Here is a 21248-nt window from a genome sequence, read left to right on the forward strand (position 1 = left end):
GGAGTGCAAGAGGAATTCATGGTATTATGAAGAATGAATCAAAACTGCTGCACCAGTGAGACTGAAAAACGCAGACAATCTACACAAGTGCAATTTAACATTATGAAATAATTTTTAAAATTTAAATAATAAATTTACAATTTAATTTATGACTCTTGGCCTGTCGCTGACAAAGGTGTTTAAAGGGATTCTCCTGGGTATTTCAGGGATCCTCACCTGGTTACCAAGGACTAACAGCCCCCAACTGTGCTTGCTATGGAGCTGTGCACGTGGTGGGCACTCAGCCCTCAACTGACTTGACAGGTGGAGGTGGGACCCCAAAAGGAGGTGGCGTGTAGACCAGAACGTGGGAGGGGGGTCGGCTGAGGAGAAGTTAGACGTGGAAAGCCGAGGTGTGGCAAAGGAACAGAGGGGCCAAAAGACCTGAAGAAGCGGTGGACTCGCAAATAAGGTGGGCACTGGGGACCCTGGGCCCAGACCCACCCTGCGAGGAGGCAGGGGCGCGGCGCGGAGTTGGCCCGGGGCGGAGCGGGGGCGGGGCCGGGGGCGGGTCCGGGGCGGGGCCGGGCCGCCGGAGGCCCTCCCTCTGAGTAACGGAGGTGACTGGTCGGGCGGGGAGGGAGGGAGGGAGGGAGGGAGGGGGCGGGAGACGCTCTGTCCCACGCTCTCCCTCAGTGCTCGGTGGCTTAAAGATGGCGGCGGCAGCTGCGGCGTTGGGGGCGCGGAGCGGCCGGAGGAGGAGGGAAAAGCAGAATCTCTGAGTCGCGGAGAGGCAGCGCAGCGGCTGCTGTGAGGAGTCCGGCTGCGGGGACGCCGGTGGCCCGGCCGCTCAGGGCCAGGCACTGGACTGGGGAGGACAGGCCAGAGCAGCTCCAGAGCCTGAGGCCGGAGCCGAGGAGGAATGTGACCAGGGGTCGGCGGGGGGCGCGCGGAGTACGCGAGCGCAGGGATGGGGCAGCAGGTGGGCCGCGTCGGGGAGGCTCCGGGTCTCCAGCAGCCGCAGCCCCGCGGGATCCGGGGCAGCAGTGCAGCCAGGCCCTCCGGCCGCAGGCGGGACCCGGCGGGGCGCTCCGCGGAGGCCGGCTTCAATATCTTCACCCAGCATGGTGAGTGTGCCGGGCGTGAGGGAGTAGGGGAGGCTGGGGGTGGGGCCGGGGCGGGGTGGGAGGCAGACAGGCAGCCTCAGGGGGTAGAGGGGTGCCTGAGAGTCGTGGTGGAATCTGCTGCCATTTGGGCCAGTCACGGGAGGCGAGGCACACCCCTCCCCCTTCCCGTCTCCAGCCTGGCTGGCAGCTCCGGGGGCGGAGAAGGAAAGAGAAGTGGTCTTAGGGACCGTGGATGGACTGTCCTTTACCCTGCGAAGGTGCTGTGCGCTTAGGAGGAGAAGGTGGATGGTAACCCTAGGGGAGGGAAGGATGAAGGGAGGTGTGAGCTAAAACCAGAAGGTGGGAGTGAGTGCAAACCGGTTGTTAGCGAAGGGAACGTGAATTGTGCCCCAAGGGCTTGGGAAGTAGGAACTGAATCTCCGGAGATAGTGGCGTAAAATTTATATGTGTAAATCAGGCGATGATAGTGTCAGGATATAATCTGTGAACAGTGCCCTGAAATACTTTTCTATGGGGAAGATAAGGGTAGTAATCTCATCACTGGACTCTGGCCACTTAGGAATTTTTTTTTTTCATACTAGAAATGAAGGGCTTTAGCAGACCATCCTCTGTTCTGTGCTTTTGAGTGAGACACAATTTTGAGATGGCTGGCAGGGGCTAGAGGTTAGTGGGTATGGTTTGGACTTTGATCTGGATGTGCAAAGAGTCTTTCATTGTACCATATTGTGTGTGTGTGTGTACACGATTATGTACCTATATTTACCTTATAGAGTCTGGAACCCTTTACCTTGACCTCATTATCAGTGTTCTTTTAGAATAGGGTCCACACACTTTTGATCACAGAGCTTTATCAGTAAGAATTTTGAGTATATACATATTCCAATAAGTGGTCAGCAGTTCGAATCCACCAGCCACTCTTTGGAAACGCTATGGGGGCAGTTCTACTCTGTCCTGTAGGGTCCCTATAAGTTGGGATTGACTCAGTGGCAATGGGTTTTCTCCAATAATTTGTGTATCTATTATACACATGTACTACTTACTGTACTGTTATGAAATTTATAATTTTGGATAGAAGGAACAATTTAAGAAAGAATGAAATAAAAAATAAACTTAAGAGGTCCTAATATTTTTTTTCTGCAGCCCAGTGGATCCTACTTTTGCACATCTTCTGAGGTGCACCTACACCACTTTTGAGACCCCTGTTGTAGAGGATGGAAGAGTGGAGAAGGGGAAAAAACAAAATTGACCTTCATCAGGTTGAGATACTCTAAGACCTGAGAAGAGCTGAAGAGATAGATGTTACTTTGGTAGAAAGGTCTGGATAATTCATTGGCTGAGGTTGAATGAGAGGTAGCAAACTGGAGTTTCTCTAAGAGGCATCTAGATGATAATAAAGGGTAAAAGAGACTGTGTTCTGTATTACACAATTTAGGGAAGGAGAGGAAGAAAAAGTATGAATTATTAGAAATGTAGTTTTTGAAGAAGTAATGATAGATGGTAGCATGCAAAGGGGCAAACTCAAGGAGTGAGGGCTACTAGGTGAGTTGTGTCAGAGTTTTGAGTTTGGACTTTGTGAATAAGCCAAGTTCTTTCTTAATGGTGGAGATATAGGTGATTTGGGGCAATCCCATTCAAGTTTTACATGTCTGCTGTTAAAGATGTGAGTGAGATCTGTTCAAGGTATATGAATATTTTGTGACGGTGCTATGTGAGTTACTTTTTATTGAAGTCATTTTCTAAAATGTAGGAGGAAGGAATGGATGAATAGTTTTAGGGAACAAATATATCCAAGTATTGTTATTTTGTGGGAAATGTTACTAAGCGTTAAACTTGCTCCAGTATGCAATGATGGTCCTGTTCATCTAATGTTTTATTCAGGAAGTAAGATTTTTAGAGAAGGAAGAAATCATGAGAAATGGAATAGAAAGAGGTTTTGAAGCTGGGATGGGATTTGGATCTATGGAGCAGGAAAAGGAAGGCAGTTTGGGCAGGAGAAACAACTTGAACAGGAACGATGGGACTGAACATCATTTGTTGATGGGACAGTGAGGAGAGACATGTGTTAGGAGTGAAGCAGTATTGTGAGTTGGGAAAAATCCTAGAGTAAAAATCCTAGAATAAAAATTGGCTTCACCTGGCTGGGTGATTTAGTCATTTAGCATTTTTGGGTTTCTTTATCTGTAAAATGAGGAAGTTGGACTGGATGACCTCTAAAGTACCTTCTGACTCTAAGATTTTATGATTCTAATTGAGAAGCAGTGGGAAGAAAACTTTGAATAGGTTGGATGGGACTGGGTTTTGGAAAATTTGGCAGCAGAGTTTATATCAGTTTACCTGATTGGCTAGTTAATAAAAAAAAAAAAAAAAAATTTTTTTTTTAAATAGGCTATGTCAATGAACCCACGTTGGAAATGGTGAAAACCTGGCCTTGAGTGGAGGCAATGTAAATAGGAGGGGCAAGTTTAAGGGACATTTCATTCATTCAATAAGCAAAAGTTTTTTTTTGAGCACCTATTATGAACTGAAGTGAGTTCTGGTGGCACAGTGGTTAAATCACTCAGCTGCTAACCAAAAGGTCGGTGGTTCGAACCTACCAGAACCCACCAGCCGTTCCATGGGAGAATGATGTGGAATTCTGCTTGTGTAAAGATTCACAGCCTTGAAAACCCTATAGGGCAGTTCTTCTCTCTTTTGTAGGGTTGGTGTGAGTTGGAATTGACTCGATGGCAGTGGGTTTTTGGCTTTAATTTAGTGTTGAGTACTTTTTTTTTCCTTTTTTTTGAATATCTGACATACCTCAACAGTTTGGTGATTTCACACCAATTTTACTTCCTTCACTCATTTGCTAAAAATTCTATTAAAATTAACCTTAAATTACAAAATTCTGAATAAATATTTCTCTCGAACTTGTGATTTTAAGTGGCCTGGTTTATTTCTTTTAGAATGTATGATTCATGTTTTAGCCTTTGCAGGATGAAAAATATGGGCACCCCAGATTGAAAATGATGTTGTAGAAAGAAGAGCAAGGCTGTTACAAGGAAATTTTTATTATGGTTAAATGCTCAGCTGCTAACTGGAAGGTTGGTGATTCAAACCCATCAGCTGCTCTGCAGGAGAATAAAAACAAACCAGCCATTGCCTTGGAGTGGTAATCAGCTCATCCTGACCTTAAAGACAGAGGAAAACTCCCCTGTATGGTTTCCAAGGAGCACCTGGTGGATTCAAAATGCCATCCTTTTGGTCAGCAGCCATAGCCCTTAACCACTACCCCACCAGGGTTTCCACAGGAGAATAGACCTGGCAATCTGTACCTGTAAAGATTTCAGTGTAGGAAACCCTATGGGGCAGTTTTTCTCTGTCCTATAAGGTCGCTGAGTCAGAATTGACTCAGTGGCACACAACAGTAGAATTGTCGCTGATTCTTATGAGAACTAAACTTTTAAGAGAAACCAACTGTTAGATTTTTATTTTTATTAACCTCCAAATCTGCATAAGTTATAGTATAGCTGTCTCTGTATTTTTAGCAAAATGACAAGATAAGTTGTGATACATTACAGATTCTGTTTCGTAGTCCAATTGACAGTAAGATCCCAGGTAAAATGATAAAGCCTGAAGTTTCTCTGTAAGGGTCTTCAGCCTGCTTTAAAAAAACAATAAAACACAGAAAAGAAAAACCAGCATTCTTTTTTGATTCTTTTCTATGTTCTTTTTTCCTGCTCACTCTTTCTTTTTCAAAATAGGGAATGATGATGCTAGTAATTAATACTTGTGTAGTTAGAGTTATTGAAGACCTTTAATGTCTTTTATCTCGTTTGACTTTTACAACTAGTCTGTGGGATAAATGTTCAGGTATTAATCTTCCCATTTTGCAGAGTAAGAAGATTTAAAGAGAATTAAGTGACTTTCCAAGGTCACATAACTTAAGTGATGGAACTGGAGCTGAAATTTAAGTCTTTGTCTCCAAATTTTGCCATATGGTAGAGATTTAGAGAGCATGGGTTTTTGAATCAGAATTGGATTCAAATCCTGCCTGGTGTCTGATATTGGTAAATGGTTTGTCACTCTAGCCTCACTAGTTTGTTGAAAGAATTAAATAATAAAATTATATGAGGCTCTTAATGAAGTGCCAGGCACTAAGTGCTCAATAAATATCAGTTTTGTTGTTGTTATTTACCTGAAGTGTGAAGATTACATGAATTGCATGTGAAATGTTTTGTAAGCTGTCTAAAACACTGCTGTTATCATCATCACGGTGATGTGTTATGCTAAAGTGTAGTGTTGTCTTAGCGTTTACACTTTGTCTTTATTTTCTCTTGATTGTCAAGTGGTTTTTATTTAGAAGATTTCCAGAAAGCAGCAAAAAAGGTAGGGAAATTGTAGGGACCAAACGGGAGAATCTGAAGTCACATTAGGCTTACCTTCCTGTGAAGGTAAATGTTAACTTCCTAGGATGATTGGCCTTAGGGGCTGGGTGTCAGTCAGAGGGCACACAGCCCATGGCTCTTTTTCACTCTCACTCTTTTCTTGATGCATTTTTCTTCCTTCAGAGAAACTAAGGCTAATGTAAAAGGAAAGTTGGTGGACATCTCATTGTAAGCTTTTTTTTTTTTTGCTTTGTTTGCTTGTTAATATTTAATGACCTTTTATATTGTAACCTTCTTCACCTGACATTCTTTAAGACTGTTCTGTGCCTCCCTGTATTTTACCTCTGGTTATGAAGTTTATTGTTAAACACATGTTTTAGTGGGATGTCTTTTTCTTAATATGATACTACTCATACAGAGATTTCAAAATATTTAAGAATGTTAACCTCGTCAATCTTAACAATTTTTTCTCGAATAGGTAATTTCAGTCTCACTGTAGATTCTTCACCAGATCGTATAGAACAGTTCTCAAACTCTGGTGTGGAGAACTTGTTAAAACGCAGATTGCTGGGTCTCACCCCCAGAGTCTGATTTAGGTCTGAGGTGGGGCTCTTTGAGGATTTGCTTTTCTGACAAATTTGCAGGTGTTGCTGTTTGGGAACCACATTTTGAGAACTGCTGATATATGAGATTAAGAAGAGTGTTGGATTGAAAGTGGTTCAAATGTATCAAAAGACATGATAGACTGATTCCCTTCTACTTAAAACTGGTTCAGAAGTCCACTTGTTCCAAGTCTAGTGTCTACATGCAAGTGACTGCTGTATTTTTTGATGGCAGGAAATGTTGATGTCCTTTGGCTTTGTCCTGAACATTTTTAATCTGTAAAAGTTCATATGTTGAAGTCTTGAGAGAATCACTGTTGAAAGAATCTGAAGTCTCAGGAAAAAAGAGAGGTAGGGAACATAGGGTTCTGCTGACAAATTTGTGGTAGAGTGGGCTTCAGTTCCCAGAAGAAGCAGGTGATGAAATAATTGCCACTTAGTGCTGTGTACAAGGCAAGTTCTAAGTACTCTATTTCTGTTTACTCATTTATACCTCATAAAACTCTACTTGCCCGAGATTGAAAATGATTAGAAACCAAAGAAATGGGAATATCTATTTGTGAGTCTACAGTTTTAGTATATGATGGTGCTTAGTTACCTTTTGGGTGAGTTACCTTTTGGGGTGTGAGTATGTGTATGTGTATATATAAAGATTTTTAGGATTGTTTACCCCATCTCTCTTGAGACCAGAATGGTAGGCCAAGATTAGATCTGTGTAATCCGTCATTGGCTGTAGACTGAAACTTCGACATGGTGGTTTAACCAAGGGGGCATTAGGCGCTCATCCTGCTATGTGGAATCTCATGGTAACATTGAACTACTGTGCTAGCCTCTAGGCATAGTGTTACTAATATTTCTTATGTAAAGACTTTTTATATTCCTCTCCCTCTCCCCTGTACCCCTCGATAAGTTACAACTCTCTTTTCATCCTCTTGGCTTTTTAGAAATTATCAAGATGATTTACAGGTATCATGATAGTATGTTAGGCTGCTATAAGAGAATGAGTGCACTGAACCGTATTTCTTTTTTTTTTTTTTAATTTTTATTGTGTTTTAAGTGAAAGTTTACAAATCAAGTCAGTCTCTCATACAAAAATTATATACACCTTGCTATACACTCCTAATTGCTCTCCCCCTAATGAGGCAGCACACTCCTTCCCTCCACTCTCTATTTTCGTGTCCATTCCTCCAGCTTCTGACCCCCTCCGCCCTCTCATCTCCCCTCCAGACAGGAGATGCCAACATAGTCTCATGTGTCTCCTTGATCCCAAAAACTCATTCTTCATCGGTATCATTTTCTATCCCATAGCCCAGTCCAATCCCTGTCTGAAGAGTTGGCTTTGGGAATGGTTCCTGTCTTGGACTAACAGAAGGTCTAGGGACCATGACCTCCGGGGTCCTTCTAGTCTCAGTCAGACCATCAAGTCTGGTCTTTTTATGAGAATTTGGGGTTTGCATCCCACTGCCCTCCTGCTTCCTCAGGGGTTCCCTGTTGTGTTCCCTGTCAGGACAGTCATCCATTGTAGCCGGGCACCATGTAGTTCTGGTCTCAGGCTGGTGCAGTCTCTGTGAACCATATTTCTTTATGAATGTGAAAAAGAATATAAAATATTAGCTTTATATACCCTCTAATAACAGCAGTTGACTTATTAGACTATACTAATAGAAGTTCTTTAGAGAATTACTGACTGATAATATTGCATATATAGGCAGTGAGGTACTGATTGCATATTTGTGTAAATGACTCTTGGATTCTAAGATACTAGGTTGCAAGGATTGTCTTCTTTACTTTGTATCCTTTACACACAGTACCTGTCACCTAAGTAGGTGTCTTAGTAATTGTGGAACAATTTTTTCTTATATATTCAACATAAATACTTCTTTTTATTATTTCTCTGGTAAAACCCAAACCAAACCCATTGCCATCGAGTTGATTCTGACTGATAGCAACCCTGTAGGACAGGGTTGAACTGCCCCATAGGGTTTCCAAGGCTGTAATCTTTTTGGAAGCAGACTGCCACATCTTTCTGAGGCAGAGTGGCTGGTGGATTCGAACTGCCAACCTTTCGGTTAGCAGCTAAGCACTTAACCATTGTGCCACCAGGGCTCCTCCCATTTCTATTAAAAAAAAGAAATCAAACCCTTTGCCGTCGAATCAATTCTGACTCATAGCGACCCTATAGGACAGAGCAGAACTGCCCTATAGGGTTTCCAAGGAGTGGCTGGTGGATTTGAACTGCCTACCATTGGGTTAGCAGCCACAGCTCTTAACCACTGTGCCACCAGGGCTCCATTTCTATAATAATAATATTTAAAAACACCAAACCCGTTGCTGTTGAGTTGATTCTGAATCATAGCGACCCTATAGGACAGAATAGAACTGCCCCATAGGTTTTCCAAGGAGCACCTGGTGGATTCGAACTGCCGACGTTTTGGTTAGCAGCCATAACTCTTAACCACTATGCCACCAGGGTTTCCCCATTTCTATAATAGTGTCAATTAAAAAAAGTATTTAAATGACAATTCTGATTAGTGATGGTTTTATCTGATAAAAATGTGTAGGTTGCTATTTTTTTCTTGGTATCAGAATATGAACTGATATTGAATATGAATCAGGTATCAGATGTTAGGAACTTATTTATACGCTAGGTGTTTTGGGGCTAAGCATTCATTTTTACTCTAGTGATCTTGGGTTAGAATCTGTGTAACCACTTAAAGTGATAGGTTTAACTTATTAGTTGCAATATGTAGCTGTAAAAACCCAAAACCAAACCCATTGCCTTTGAGTTGACCTGACTCATAGTGACCCTATAGGACAGAGTAGAACTGCCCTACAGGGTTTCCAAGGCTGTAATCTTTTATAGGCGGGGCAGTTGGTGAGTTCGAGTAGCTGATCTTTGGTTAGCAGCCAGCGCTTAACCACTGTGCCACCAGGATTCCTTTCTGTAACTATAAGGCCTTTTTTCCAGTAACATGGCAGGAAAAGATTTTTTTTTTTTTTAATTTTAGCTTAACCCTAGAGTATTTTAACATTTTCTGTTTATTGAATTATTTTACATTAATTGCCTGTGCTAGCAGCTATATTAAAGGCTCTGAGATTATTCGTAGGTGTAATTTAGACAACTGCTGTGCTTAGGAATGGTGCTGCTCAAATATATTTTGATGAACATCCTCATAAAACAGCTGAAAAGCTAGTCTTGTGTGGAAGTGTGATATTTAGTACAGTAACTTGTGGTTACTAATCTCGAACTTTTTGGATTGAGTACAAAATTTCAGTATGTAAATTTGTGGTCATTATGCTAATTAGAAGGAGCTCTGGTGGCACAGTGGTTAAGCGCTTGACTGCTAACCGAAAGGTCAGTGGTTTGAACCTATAAGCCGCTCCAAAGGGACAAAGATGTGACAGTCTGCTTCCATAAAGATTTACAGCCTTGGAAACTCTATGGGGCAGTTCTGTGCTGTCCTACAGGGTTGCTATGAGTTGAATCGACTCCACGGCAGTGGGTGGGTTTGGATACTAATTAGAAGGTTGCCCTAGTGGCATAATGGTTAAGTACTGGTTGCTAACCAAAAGATGGGCGATTCAAACCCATCAGTGGTTCTGTGGGAGAAAAGAACTGGCAATCTGTTCCTGTAAAGATTATAGCCTAGGAAATCCTATGGGGCAGCTCTACTCTATCCTATAAGGTTGCAGTGGTCGGAATTCACTTGACAGCACACAGTAACAACAATGCTAGTTAGAAAAAATTCTCAGTTTTGGTTTTGATTGAACTTTTCATTCAAATGAATGCATGGGTAAATAACCTGTTGCTGTCAAGCCGATTCCAACTCATAGTGACCCTGTAGGAGAGAACAGAACTTCCCCAGAGAGTTTTCAAAGAGTGCCTGGTGGATTAGAGCTGCCAATCTTTCACTTAGCAGCTATAGCTGATAACTGCTACGCCACCAGGGTTTCAGCATGGGTAAATATACATTAAATACAATACTATCCTAAATTTAATTTTGGTTGCTTAAAAAAAAATCAAAACTATATATATATGTTTTTTTCCTCTTTGCTTTATGTGACCTATAGCACCTGTTTTAATTGTGCTGTGTCTGCGGCGGTGGTGCTTCCGTCTCACAGTGAACTCTGCCAGTATTGGTTTTTGATACAGCAGAACACAATGCTCAGCAGGCCCAGGCCATTTGTATTCCCTGGTTTGCTTTCCAGGGAGAGGGAGGGTTTAGAAACCTTTCACTTGATGTGTCAAAGTTAAAGAAAATGTTCTGTGTCTTAATATATATCTGCAGTATGTACATCTGCAATTTTGTTAACATGTTCCTCTCCCAGTGCTAATTTCAGCAAATTAGAATGACAATAGTGAGTTAGGACTGAAGATTGTCACTTAGCATTTTGTGGTTCCAGATAATTACTAAGAACACATTTTCCTAAAATTAACGATACTAACAAGCACAATTCGTACCATCCATCTGTTCTTTATAGAAAAGAAAGGTTGATAGGTGAAGTTTTTTGTTATAGTAGCTTTCTTTTATTAATTTTGAAATTTGCATTTTTAATTACATAAAAATCGATGACAGCATCTCATTAAAAGAAAAAGGTCAAACAGTACTGAATCATATAGACTAGACATGAAAGTCCGTTTTGACTTCCCTGTTCCCAGACCGTTCATCTCACGTACTTCGGACTTGTTATCAGGAGGGACCAGTCCCTGGAGAAGGACATCATGCTTGGTAAAGAAGAAAACTCTCTATGAGACGGATTGACACTGTGGCTGCAACAATGGTCTCAAGCATAGCAACAATTGTGAGGATGGCACAGGACTGGACATTGTTTCATTCTGTTGTACATAGAGTCACCATGAGTCAGAACCAACTCAATGGCACCTAACATCAAGAATATTCCCAGTCAATATTCTTGCATTGGAGGAAACCACTGTTCATGGTTTGATGTACATTCTCCCAGAACTTTCTATGTGTGTAAATATATATGAATGCACATATTAATATTTCTCTTGCCATTTCATAAATGACATCACACTCTATGATTTTTCCACTAAACTTGTTTTTTTCTTGTATTACCAACTTGAATCCATCTGAGATTTATGTATATTTGAAGTTGGAACCAACTTGAAATGTTTTGCCATTGCCAAAATACCAGTGTTTCTAGACAACCTGTCTTTGCCAGTATGTATAAATTTCTCATTCTTTTTTGACAGCTTTGTAGTGTTCCATGCTCTAGATATGAATTTAACCATTTCCTTATTGATAAATATGTTTACAAGATTACAAAAAAACCTTTTTTTTTTTCCTTCTGTTTTTTTTTTTTCTTACACCACCAACTTGAATCCATCTGAGATTTATATATGTTTGAGGTTGGAACCAACTTAATGTTTTTCTGTTGCCACAATACCAATTAGTGAATCAAGTCCATCAATTTCCCACTGATTTGAGGAGTCATATTTATCATGTATTAAATTCTCATATATACACAAGTCTTTAAAAAATTCTATTATTCCATTGATCTTTGTCTCTTCCTGTTCATTGTTAACATACTGTCTTAATTATTATAGCCTTAAAGTGTGTATGTGTTTTATCTGGCTAGCTCCCCGATCATTACGTTCATTTTCAAAATTGATTTGGTGTTGTTACATATTGTCCAAAGTTCTTTAGGATTAAACTGTTAAGATTTAGAAAATCTCAATTGGATTTTGATAGTGATTGTATTACATTATAGATTAATTTGGGAGTGAATTGATATTGTTGCATAATTGTGTTCTTACATCCAAAAACATGGCGTCCCTTTACCAATTCAGGTCATGTTATATGTCCTTCAGTAAAAAAATTTTCATTGTCCTCGTATTATTTTTAGACATTTCTTGCTAGGTCTATTCCTGGGCATTTTATAATTTTTGTTGTTATCGTGAGGGAATCTTTGTATTACATTTCCTAACTGCTTACTGCAAGTATGTTGTTGTTAATTGCCACTTCGTCGATTCTAACTCATGTGTGCAAAGTAGAACTGCTCCATAAGATTTTCAAGGCTGCGACCTTTTAGAAGCAGATTGACAGGCCTGTCTTCCAAGGTTTCTCTTGGTAGACTTGAACAGACAACCTTTTGGTTAATAGTCCAGAGCTGAACCATTTGTGCCACCCGGGGACTCCTAGTGCAAGGGTATAGGAAGACAATTTGTGTATGTTGGATCTTGGGTCTGGTTGTCTTCCTGTATTCTTGGTGTATCTGATAGTTTCCCATTTAATTCTTTTAGATTTTCTAGGTATATAATCGTATTAACTACAGAAGTAACTTTTTGCCAATGTTTTTATCTTCCTTAAAACTGGTATTACTAGAATTTTTTTTAAATCCCATTATAAAAGGATAATTCTGATAGAATATTTAAACTATTGTTACTATCCATCTTGGTTGCATTTCCGTAATACATAATATACTATCTGGCATTTGGTTGGAGGAGGCGTGGCAGAGATGGAGGGTTGGTTACAAAGAGAGATCATCTCTCATTCTTCCTTAATGAATTCTTGCTATAATTATTAGTAGTGATAAGACAGATTTTGTCCATTTAGTTTCTATAAAATATCTGATGTATCTATAGTACAAATGTATCTTCAGAGGAATTCACTAGTATATTTTAATAGGGCAACTAGAAAACTTGTGGTTATTTCTTCACCTGTTGTGTAAAGAAATGCCATTTAGCTTCTAGAATAAAGCATACAATTACTGGTACATTTAAGATATGTTTTTGCATTGAGAAAAGTGTTAAGTTTTATAAATACAGACAGTCCTTATGTTGGTGAGCTTTGTGACAACTACTGTTTAGAACTCTGAGCATAGATTTTGGCAAATGTAAACCTCTTAGCTATGGAAAAGATGTATATTCTGTGGCTACTGTAGAGTTCAGGTGCTCTCCAGAACATCTGGACTTGTGTTAAGTTTTGGAATCAATATATTTTTTAACACTGCTTACAGTTCGTTAACTGACTCTAAAACTAATTCCTTGTTTAATTATCAGAAATTAAGTTTCCAAAACCCGTAAAAGTCTAAAATCTGCTCTTATTGTGTGAAAAAGATTTTTTAAAGGAAATATTTAAAACATACACAAAAGTATGACATATAAAAGAAAACCCAAGTATCCACCATTCTGATTTAACAAATAACATTTTCCACTCTTTTTATTTTTTTTTAAAGAAATAAAACACCGTAGGGACAGTTGAGTACCTTTTGTATGCCTTCTCAAACTCATTCTTTTCCGTCCCTACCCTGAGGTTAGCACTACTCTGATATTGGTGTTTATCTTTTCCTTCCACATAGTTACATTTTGATTTCATATGTAATTACGGTGTCTGTAATATATGTGTGTGTGCACACAGGCACGGGAGCATGTGGGTATTTCAGTATGTAGTTTTATATGTTTGAAAGATTTACATTAATTCTATACTGTATGTATCATCTTGCAACTTTCTTTTTTACTGTACTGTGTGTTTTTGAGATATATTCTTGTTCAAATATATACAGTTCTAGTATTCCATTGTATATGTGTACCACAGTTGATCCAGAATTTTTCCTGTTGATGTTAGATTCTTTCTAGTTTTGCATAAGATAAATGTTTTAAATTGCTGTTGGCTGTGACCAGAAAACTATTTTTAGTTATTATTTTTATCAGTAATACAGTAAAACCTGTGAAAGAGAGACTTCTGGCTGGTGGAAACCTGCCAGAGAAGGAAAACTAAAAATATATTCACTAAAACGAGTGATAGATAAGTGGTAAGACTGCACCCTGTCAGAGGCAAGAAACTTTCGAGACCCTGAAAAACAAGGTAGTTCCTTTGAGTTCTGGCTCTCACAGATTTCACTGTACATGCAGATTTAAAGAGTCAAAGAATATTATAAGATCTAAAATGAAAAAAAAAAACAGTAGCCCCCTGCCTATTTCCCTCTTTAGACCTGCACTGTCTAATATGGTAGCTACTAGCCACATAGAACTGTTGAGCACTTAAAATGTGGCACATTCTAATTGAGAAGTGCTTTAAGTGTGTAAAATGTACTTTATTTCAGAGACCCAGTGTGAAAAAAGAATGTAAAATGTCACATTAACATTTTTACATTTATTGCATGTTGAAGTGATAATGCTTTGGATATATTAGATTAAATAAAATTTGTTTTAAAATTAATTTTACAAATTCAAGAAAATTTTAATGTACCTCACGATCTGTTCCCATAAAGATTACAGCCTAGGAAACCCTGTGGGGCAATTCTGCTCCATCATATTGGGTTCTAATGAGTCAGAATTGAATTGGCAGCGCACAACAACAACTAGCAAATATAAACTGACATGTTGCCCACATTATATTTCTGTTGGACAGTGCTGCTTTATTTTTTTTATTTTTACTTTTATTTATTTTTTAATTTACTTTAGATGAAGGTTTACAGAGCAAACTAGCTTCTCATTAAACAATATTTGTATTGTTTTGTGACATTGGTTGCCAACCCTGGACAGTGCTGCTTTAGATGGTAAACCCTGTGAGAGTAGGGACCTGGTCTTAATTACCACTGCATTCCTAGTACCTTTAACAGTGTCCCAATAACTATTTAAATGAATTCATATAATCAGCAAGTAGGGAGAAAGTATTTTTCTTCATTGTACATTTAGGGATATCATACCTGGCATGGTACAATGCAGATTTTAGTCCACGGAGGTGCTTTGAGCTACAACCCCAGTATTCCAGCTTTTTGGCTTTGCAGTTATTAATTCGTAAATTTACTTTAAATTTGATTTTATTTTCCAGTGTATATTTTTCCTTCGCTGACCTTATTTTAGTTTGTCGTCAGTTGTTAGGTGGCTTCGAGTCAGCTCCAACTCATAGTGACCCTGTGTACAAGAGAACAAAACACAACCAGGTCCTGTGCTGTCCTCACAATTGTTTCTGTTTGAGCCCATTGTTGCAGCCAATGTGTCAGTCCATCTCGTTGAGGATCTTCCTCTTTTTCATTGACCCTCTACCAAGCATGATGTCCCTCTCCTGGAATTGGTCCCGCCTGATAACTTGTCCAGGTTATGTAAGGTGAACTTTAGCTTAACTGGCGTTAAATGCTGACTAAGTTATTTTACTCCTAGCATTCAGCTTTACTGGAGCACCTGCTAGTACTCTGCCCTTAAAGAGCAATAAGCCATAGAAGTATTAGGCCACAGCAAAATTAGCATAAACCTATGATTTTTGTCATCACTGGAAATCCTGGATATTTTCACATCACATTACAGTTGATTGAGGTATTTTGAAGAATTTTTTACCCTACTTTGAAATTGTGGTAGTTATTGGACTTGTCATTAGAGTGTAGTATTTAACTTGTTAAGTATAGAAGCACATACATTGCCATATCATACATTGAAAAATATTTTGATAACCAGTGGTATTGAAATACAGTTTTCTTTGTAATCCCATGTATTTTATTTTATACATTAAAAGACATTATACTAAAAAGGTCTTTAGAGGGTTTCATAGTACCAAAAAATGTTAGGAGTTCCTGAGTTAAGAGTTTGGAGACAAACTATTTGGTTTGTAATTCCTAACTTCTTTGTGGTGTAGTTGCCTGATCTGTAAAATAGGAATAATAATAGTACACCTATCTTGTGGTGTTATTATCAGGATGAAATGAGTTCATATATGTAAGGCATTTAGAGCAGTGCCAGAATCTTAGTGAGCTTACTGTCCACCTGGGAATGTATGTGGATTAATTTAAAACAAACTCCCCTAGGGTTTGTGTAACTGTTTGTTTGGAAGGTTAAAATGGACACATTTTACTATTTTGTGTTTATTTTTCAATTTTTTATTTTTAATTTGTATAGCGGACTTTAAAACAATGGTTCCCTGTATATCAGATATCAGAATCACTCCACTGCTGTACTTGTTAATAGTATTTTGTCTGCGATGCCCCAGTTTACTAAATCAGCATATTTCAAGGTACATTTTGGGGAACTAAATTTTTTCAAATGCTTCATAGATGATTCTATTACATAGCTGGAGTCAAGAATCATAGCTTCATATTCTTTATTTGCCTTTATTGCCCTGTCATAGTGTTTTCTATTTTTAAAATAATTACTTTTAACATTTGGATGTTTGGATTGACTCCTTGCTCTCTACCTCATACACTTTTAAGTCTTAGAATGAAAACTTGTGAAATCCTATCTTTATCACAATGTTTCATTTTGCTCTGTCATTAACCCTGCTATTTGAGAAGATTTTAATGCATTTATAAGCTGGTTGACCTCATTGTGTCAAGTCATCTGTGTCTTGAAATTCTTAGCTCTCTTTGAAGAGAAAAGTCACCTTGGCCAAGTGCTTGTACTTGTTAAGGTTTCTTCAGCTCTGTGCAAATATTCTATCAAGCTGTTCCATTCTCAAGTTTGAGGTCATACTTACCCTTTTGTATTTAATATTTCTTCTCGACAACATCTGAAATTAAAAAAAAAATTTTCCCCATTGGTATGCATTTCTTTGATCATTTTTTAAAGGGCATTTCTTACATGTGTTTTGCATAACTATACAATTATAAAGTTAATACATGCTTATTGCAGAAAACTTGGAAAATACAGATCAGGACAAATAAGTATCTGCCTAAGTTACAATACTACCCAAAAAAACCGGTGCCGTCAAGTCGAACTAGCTGCTAGGTATTCTGTGCACTGCTGTTTATCTCATTGTAAAACACTCATGTCTTTTATATAACGTGTGATACCTTCTTGTATTAATTACTCCACTCACTGGAATTCCACAGAGTTTTGTTCACCCTGATAACCAGCACTGGCCACACCTGATAGGTTCTGAGTCGCCTCCTTCTTTGCCTTTTTCTTGTCCTTTCTCCTCTTAAAGAAAGTCCAATCTCATGAGCAACCTGACAACAGGGATCGAGCTTCATGCTTATCTGTACTTAGCATGGTAGCACTTGAACATTCTTTTTTCTTTCATTTGTTCAACTGTTCTAATGTTGGAAAGCAGGAAATGTCAAAGCATTACATTTAGGTTGGCATTCAAACTAACAGGCATCTTATGAGATAAGACCAAACCAAAAAAAAAAAAAAATCTCGTTGCTGTCGAGTTGATTCCTACTTATAGTGACCCTGTAAAACAGAGTAGAACTGCCCCGTAGTGTTTCCAGGGAGCACCTGGTGGATTCGAACTGCCGACCTTTTGGCTAGCAGCTATAGCTCTTAACTACTATGCCACCAGGGTTTCCTATGACCAGGGTTTCCTTGATGCTGAAGCCCTGGTGGTGCAGTGGTTAAGCATTTGGCTGCTTAACCTTATGGAGCAGTTCTCCTCTGCCCTGTAGGGTTGCTATGAGTTGAAATCAACTCGATGGCAATGGATGTGTGATAAGAGAAATGTCAAAATACGTAAGCATGAAAGTGACCTGTAGATCAGTTATAAGGAGTTATGACCCTCATTTATCAAAATGGGCTCCTCCCAAGAAGGAGTAATAGCTTCAGATGACTTGTTCATTTATTCCCCCAGTCAGCACCATTTACTGAGCACTTTTTTTTTTTTTAATTGTGCTGTAGGTGAAAGTTCACAGCACAAGTTAATTTCTCATACAAAAATTTACACACACACATTGTTACGTGACCCTAGTTGCCATCCCTATAATATGTTTGGACACTCCTCCTTTCCACTCCGGATTTCCTGTGTCCATTCAACCAGCTTCTGTCCCTGTCTGCCTTCCCATCTTGCCTCTGGGCAGGAGCTGCCTATTTAGTCTCATCTATCTACTTGAACGGACACCCTGGTGGCGTAGCGGTTAAGTGCTATGGCTGCTAACCAAGAGGTCAGAAGTCCGAATCTGCCAGGCGCTTCTTGGAAACTCTATGGGGCAGTTCTACTCTGTCCTATAGGGTCGCTATGAGTCGGAATCGACTTGACGGCAGTGGGTTTTTTTTGGTTTTATCTACTTGAACTAAGAAGCACACTCTTCATGAGTATCATTTGATGTCTTATAGTCCAGTCTAATCTTTGTTTGAAGATTTGGCTTCAGGAATGGTTTTAGTTCTGGGTTAACAGAGAGTCCGGGGGCCATGTCCTCTGGGGTTTCACCAGTCTCACTCAGACCATTAAGTCTGGTGTTTCTACTAGAATTTGAATTCTGCACCCCACTTTTCTTCTGATTCATCAGGAATTCTCTCTGGTATTCCCTGTCAGGATGATCGTTGGTGGTAGCCGGGTACCATCCAGTTTTTCTAGTCTCAGGCTGATGGAGTTTCTGGTTTATGTGACCTCTTTTGTCTCTTGGGCCAATATTTTGTTTGTGTCTTTGGTGTTCTTCATTCTCCTTTGCGCCAGATAGGTTGGGACCAGTTGATGCATGTTAGATGGCCGCTCACTAGCCTTTAAGACTCCAGACACCACTCACCAAAACGGGATGCAGAACATTTTCTTAATAAACTTTGTTTTTATTTGCTTATATTGAACTATTCTGTAACAGCTTATTCTTCTAAACGGTTTTCTGTGGGTAACACTTGTGAGTAGGATTCTTGGTTACAAGTAGTAGAGACTAACTCTAGTTTATGTAATACACAGAAGATTTATTACATGAATATAGTGAGGGTTCAGGGAGCTCAAGGACAGGAATGCAGCTAGGTCAGCCCAGAAGCAGGAAGTAGAAGGCTACTAGAATCTTTAAGGCAATATTTATTTTCTGTCTCTGGTTTTGGCTGTCATTTGCTCCATTTATTCTTTTCTCTTTGGCATTCAATTCGTATCACGTTTCCCTTTTTTTTTTTTTTTAACCTCTACTTGATCAAGGGAACATTCCAGAATAAACTTTAATTTCTTACTCTCAATTCCAAATTCTCAGGAGAGTCACTGTGATTGATAGTCTGTGTGAGGGTTTTTCAACATCTGTAACATTGACATTTTGGGCTGGATGTTCTTTGTTGGGGGGCTATTCTGTACACTGTTGGATGTTTAGCAGCATCCCTGGCCTCTACCTACTAAATGCCAGTAACACCCCCATTTCTAGTTCTAACACCAAATATGTCTCTAAAAACAATATGTAGACATTGCCAAATATCCCCTGGGAGGCAAAATCACTGCTGTTGAAAACTACTGACCTAGAATGTGTAGGGCTGCTGTGGGCTTACCACTGTGTGAGAAGGATATTCAGGAGAGTCATTGCCATATGGACAGGTACTCAGAAAGCCTGATTTGTGCTTTTAGTTTTCTTTGTAGCAGTTATGAATTTAGCACTGTTTTTCATTATTGCTGTTTTTTTTTTTTTTTTTAATCTCTTTATCATTGAAAGTATTTGCAGTTAACATGTTTCTTATTACTTAAATTTTGAACTGGATATGTAGAGCTTGCCATTTTTGGCAATTTCCTATTGGTTTGCTTTTTTCTTTCCCCTGAGAGTGAGTGTGTATGTGGGGATGTTGTTTTTAAGATTAAATTTATGGTTTTGGTAGTTAGGCATAGGTATAACATTTAGAACAAATAGAGACTTTGTTGTGTACCATCGAGTCAATTCTGACTCATAGCAACTCAACGTGACAGTGTAGAACTGCCCCATAGAGTTTCCGAGGCTGTCTTTACAGAGGAGCCCTGTTGGTATGGTGGTTAAAGTGCTTGGCTGCTAATCCAAAGGTTAGTAGTTCAAACCTACCTGCCCCACAAACCGCCCCATGGTAGCCAATCTGCTTCCATAAAGATTACAGCCTTGGAAACCCTATGGTGCAATTCTACTCTGTCTTGTAGGGTTGCTATTAGTCGGAATTGACTCCATGGCAACGGATTTTTTTTTTTTTTTTAAATCTTTACTAGAGCTTTTTTTTTTGTAGAGCATATCACCAGGTCTTTTCTCCCTCAGAGCAGCTGGTGGGTTTGAACTGTTAACCATTAGCTGCCCAGCGCTTAACCACTGCACCACCAGGGCTCCTTGAATAGACCTTAGGTATTATGTATTCTAATACACTTCATCTATAGATGAATAAATGGTTGCTTAGAGAGATGAAACCAGTTGATTTTTGGACACATAGCTTAGTAGTAAAACATAGAAAGATTAGACTGTATTCTAGGTTTATTTTCTAGTTATTTTTTTGTTGGCATCTATTTGGTAGTATAATAATATTTATTGAGCATTTATGTGCCAAACTGTGCTGAAAACTATCTCATTTCATTCTCAAATAATAAATGATGAAATCAGGTCTCAAAACCAGGCAGGTCTAACTCTAGTAGTTATTTTTTGCTCTTAACCATTATGTTTCAGTGCTAGCAGAGAAAAGATTGGATGCTTGTGTGCCAGACACTTTGTTATCTCATTTAATCCTCAAAACAACCTTGTTAGTTATACGTACTTCTTGGTTTTACAGATGAAGGAGCTCAGTTGAGAGAAGTTAAGTCTTCTGCCCTATGGCCACATAGCTAGCTAAAAAAATAGTAGGTAGCAAAACTTGACTTTAAATTTTGTGCTTGTCACAGTTCTCTGCTGTACACAGAGGGAGATATCCTGCACTGGTGCTCCAGTGTCTTATATACAATTGTATATAACACATACAATTCACTTTATTAAGGGTTAATCAGTATAACTCTTTTGTTCGTTTTGAGACTGCTTTTCATAAGTATTTTTATGTTAGTTAGTATAACTTAACTATTTTAACTGTTTTTATCATATGTTTAGAATTGAATTTAAAAGAAATAAAAATAAAAGAAATCTAGAAAATTACTATTACCAGGAAAATATTTCTTTTAAAAAAAGTATATTTACGAGAATACTGAAATACCAGGAATGACTTTGTATTTGCTCCCTGACCTTGATGTAAAAGAATTTTCAACACCTGCAGTTCTTGAAGCATTTGGGTTATCTAGTTGGTTGCTTTCAATTATAATCTGTCAGAGATGTAAGCATTTATAAGCACACTGTTAATAGCATGGACACTGTTGTCAGATTATGTGGGTTTAGATCCTGGATTAAATTTATGATTTCGGCAGCTTGATGTAGGTGTAAAAAATTTAGAACCTGAAAATACCTTAGAAATCATGTATTCCTGGGCAAGTGATTCATTCTCGGTATATTTTTCTCATCTGTAAAATAGGCATGCTAATAGTACCTGCCTCATGGAGTTATTATGAGAGTTAAGTAATTATTACATATTAAATTCCCAGAGAGTACATGGTGAA

General features: G+C 38.9%; 1 protein-coding gene across 5 annotated transcripts in view; it reads left to right on the forward strand.

Annotated features, from left to right (window-relative positions):
* The first annotated feature begins 691 nt into the window (after positions 1-691).
* Positions 692-21248, forward strand: part of ABL2 (ABL proto-oncogene 2, non-receptor tyrosine kinase) — a 119199-nt gene continuing 98642 nt past the window's right edge. For 4 of the 5 annotated variants that reach the window (XM_064276580.1, XM_064276585.1, XM_064276581.1 and 1 more), the window contains exon 1: positions 692-1106. In XM_064276580.1, coding sequence (XP_064132650.1) covers positions 950-1106 — 157 coding nt within the window. In that variant the 5' untranslated portion in view covers positions 692-949. The remainder of the gene's footprint in view (positions 1107-21248) is intronic. The other variant, XM_064276583.1, reaches the window with a different exon arrangement.

The sequence above is a fragment of the Loxodonta africana genome, chromosome 25 (genome assembly GCF_030014295.1).
Source record: "Loxodonta africana isolate mLoxAfr1 chromosome 25, mLoxAfr1.hap2, whole genome shotgun sequence".
NCBI classification, from domain to species: Eukaryota; Metazoa; Chordata; class Mammalia; order Proboscidea; family Elephantidae; genus Loxodonta; species Loxodonta africana.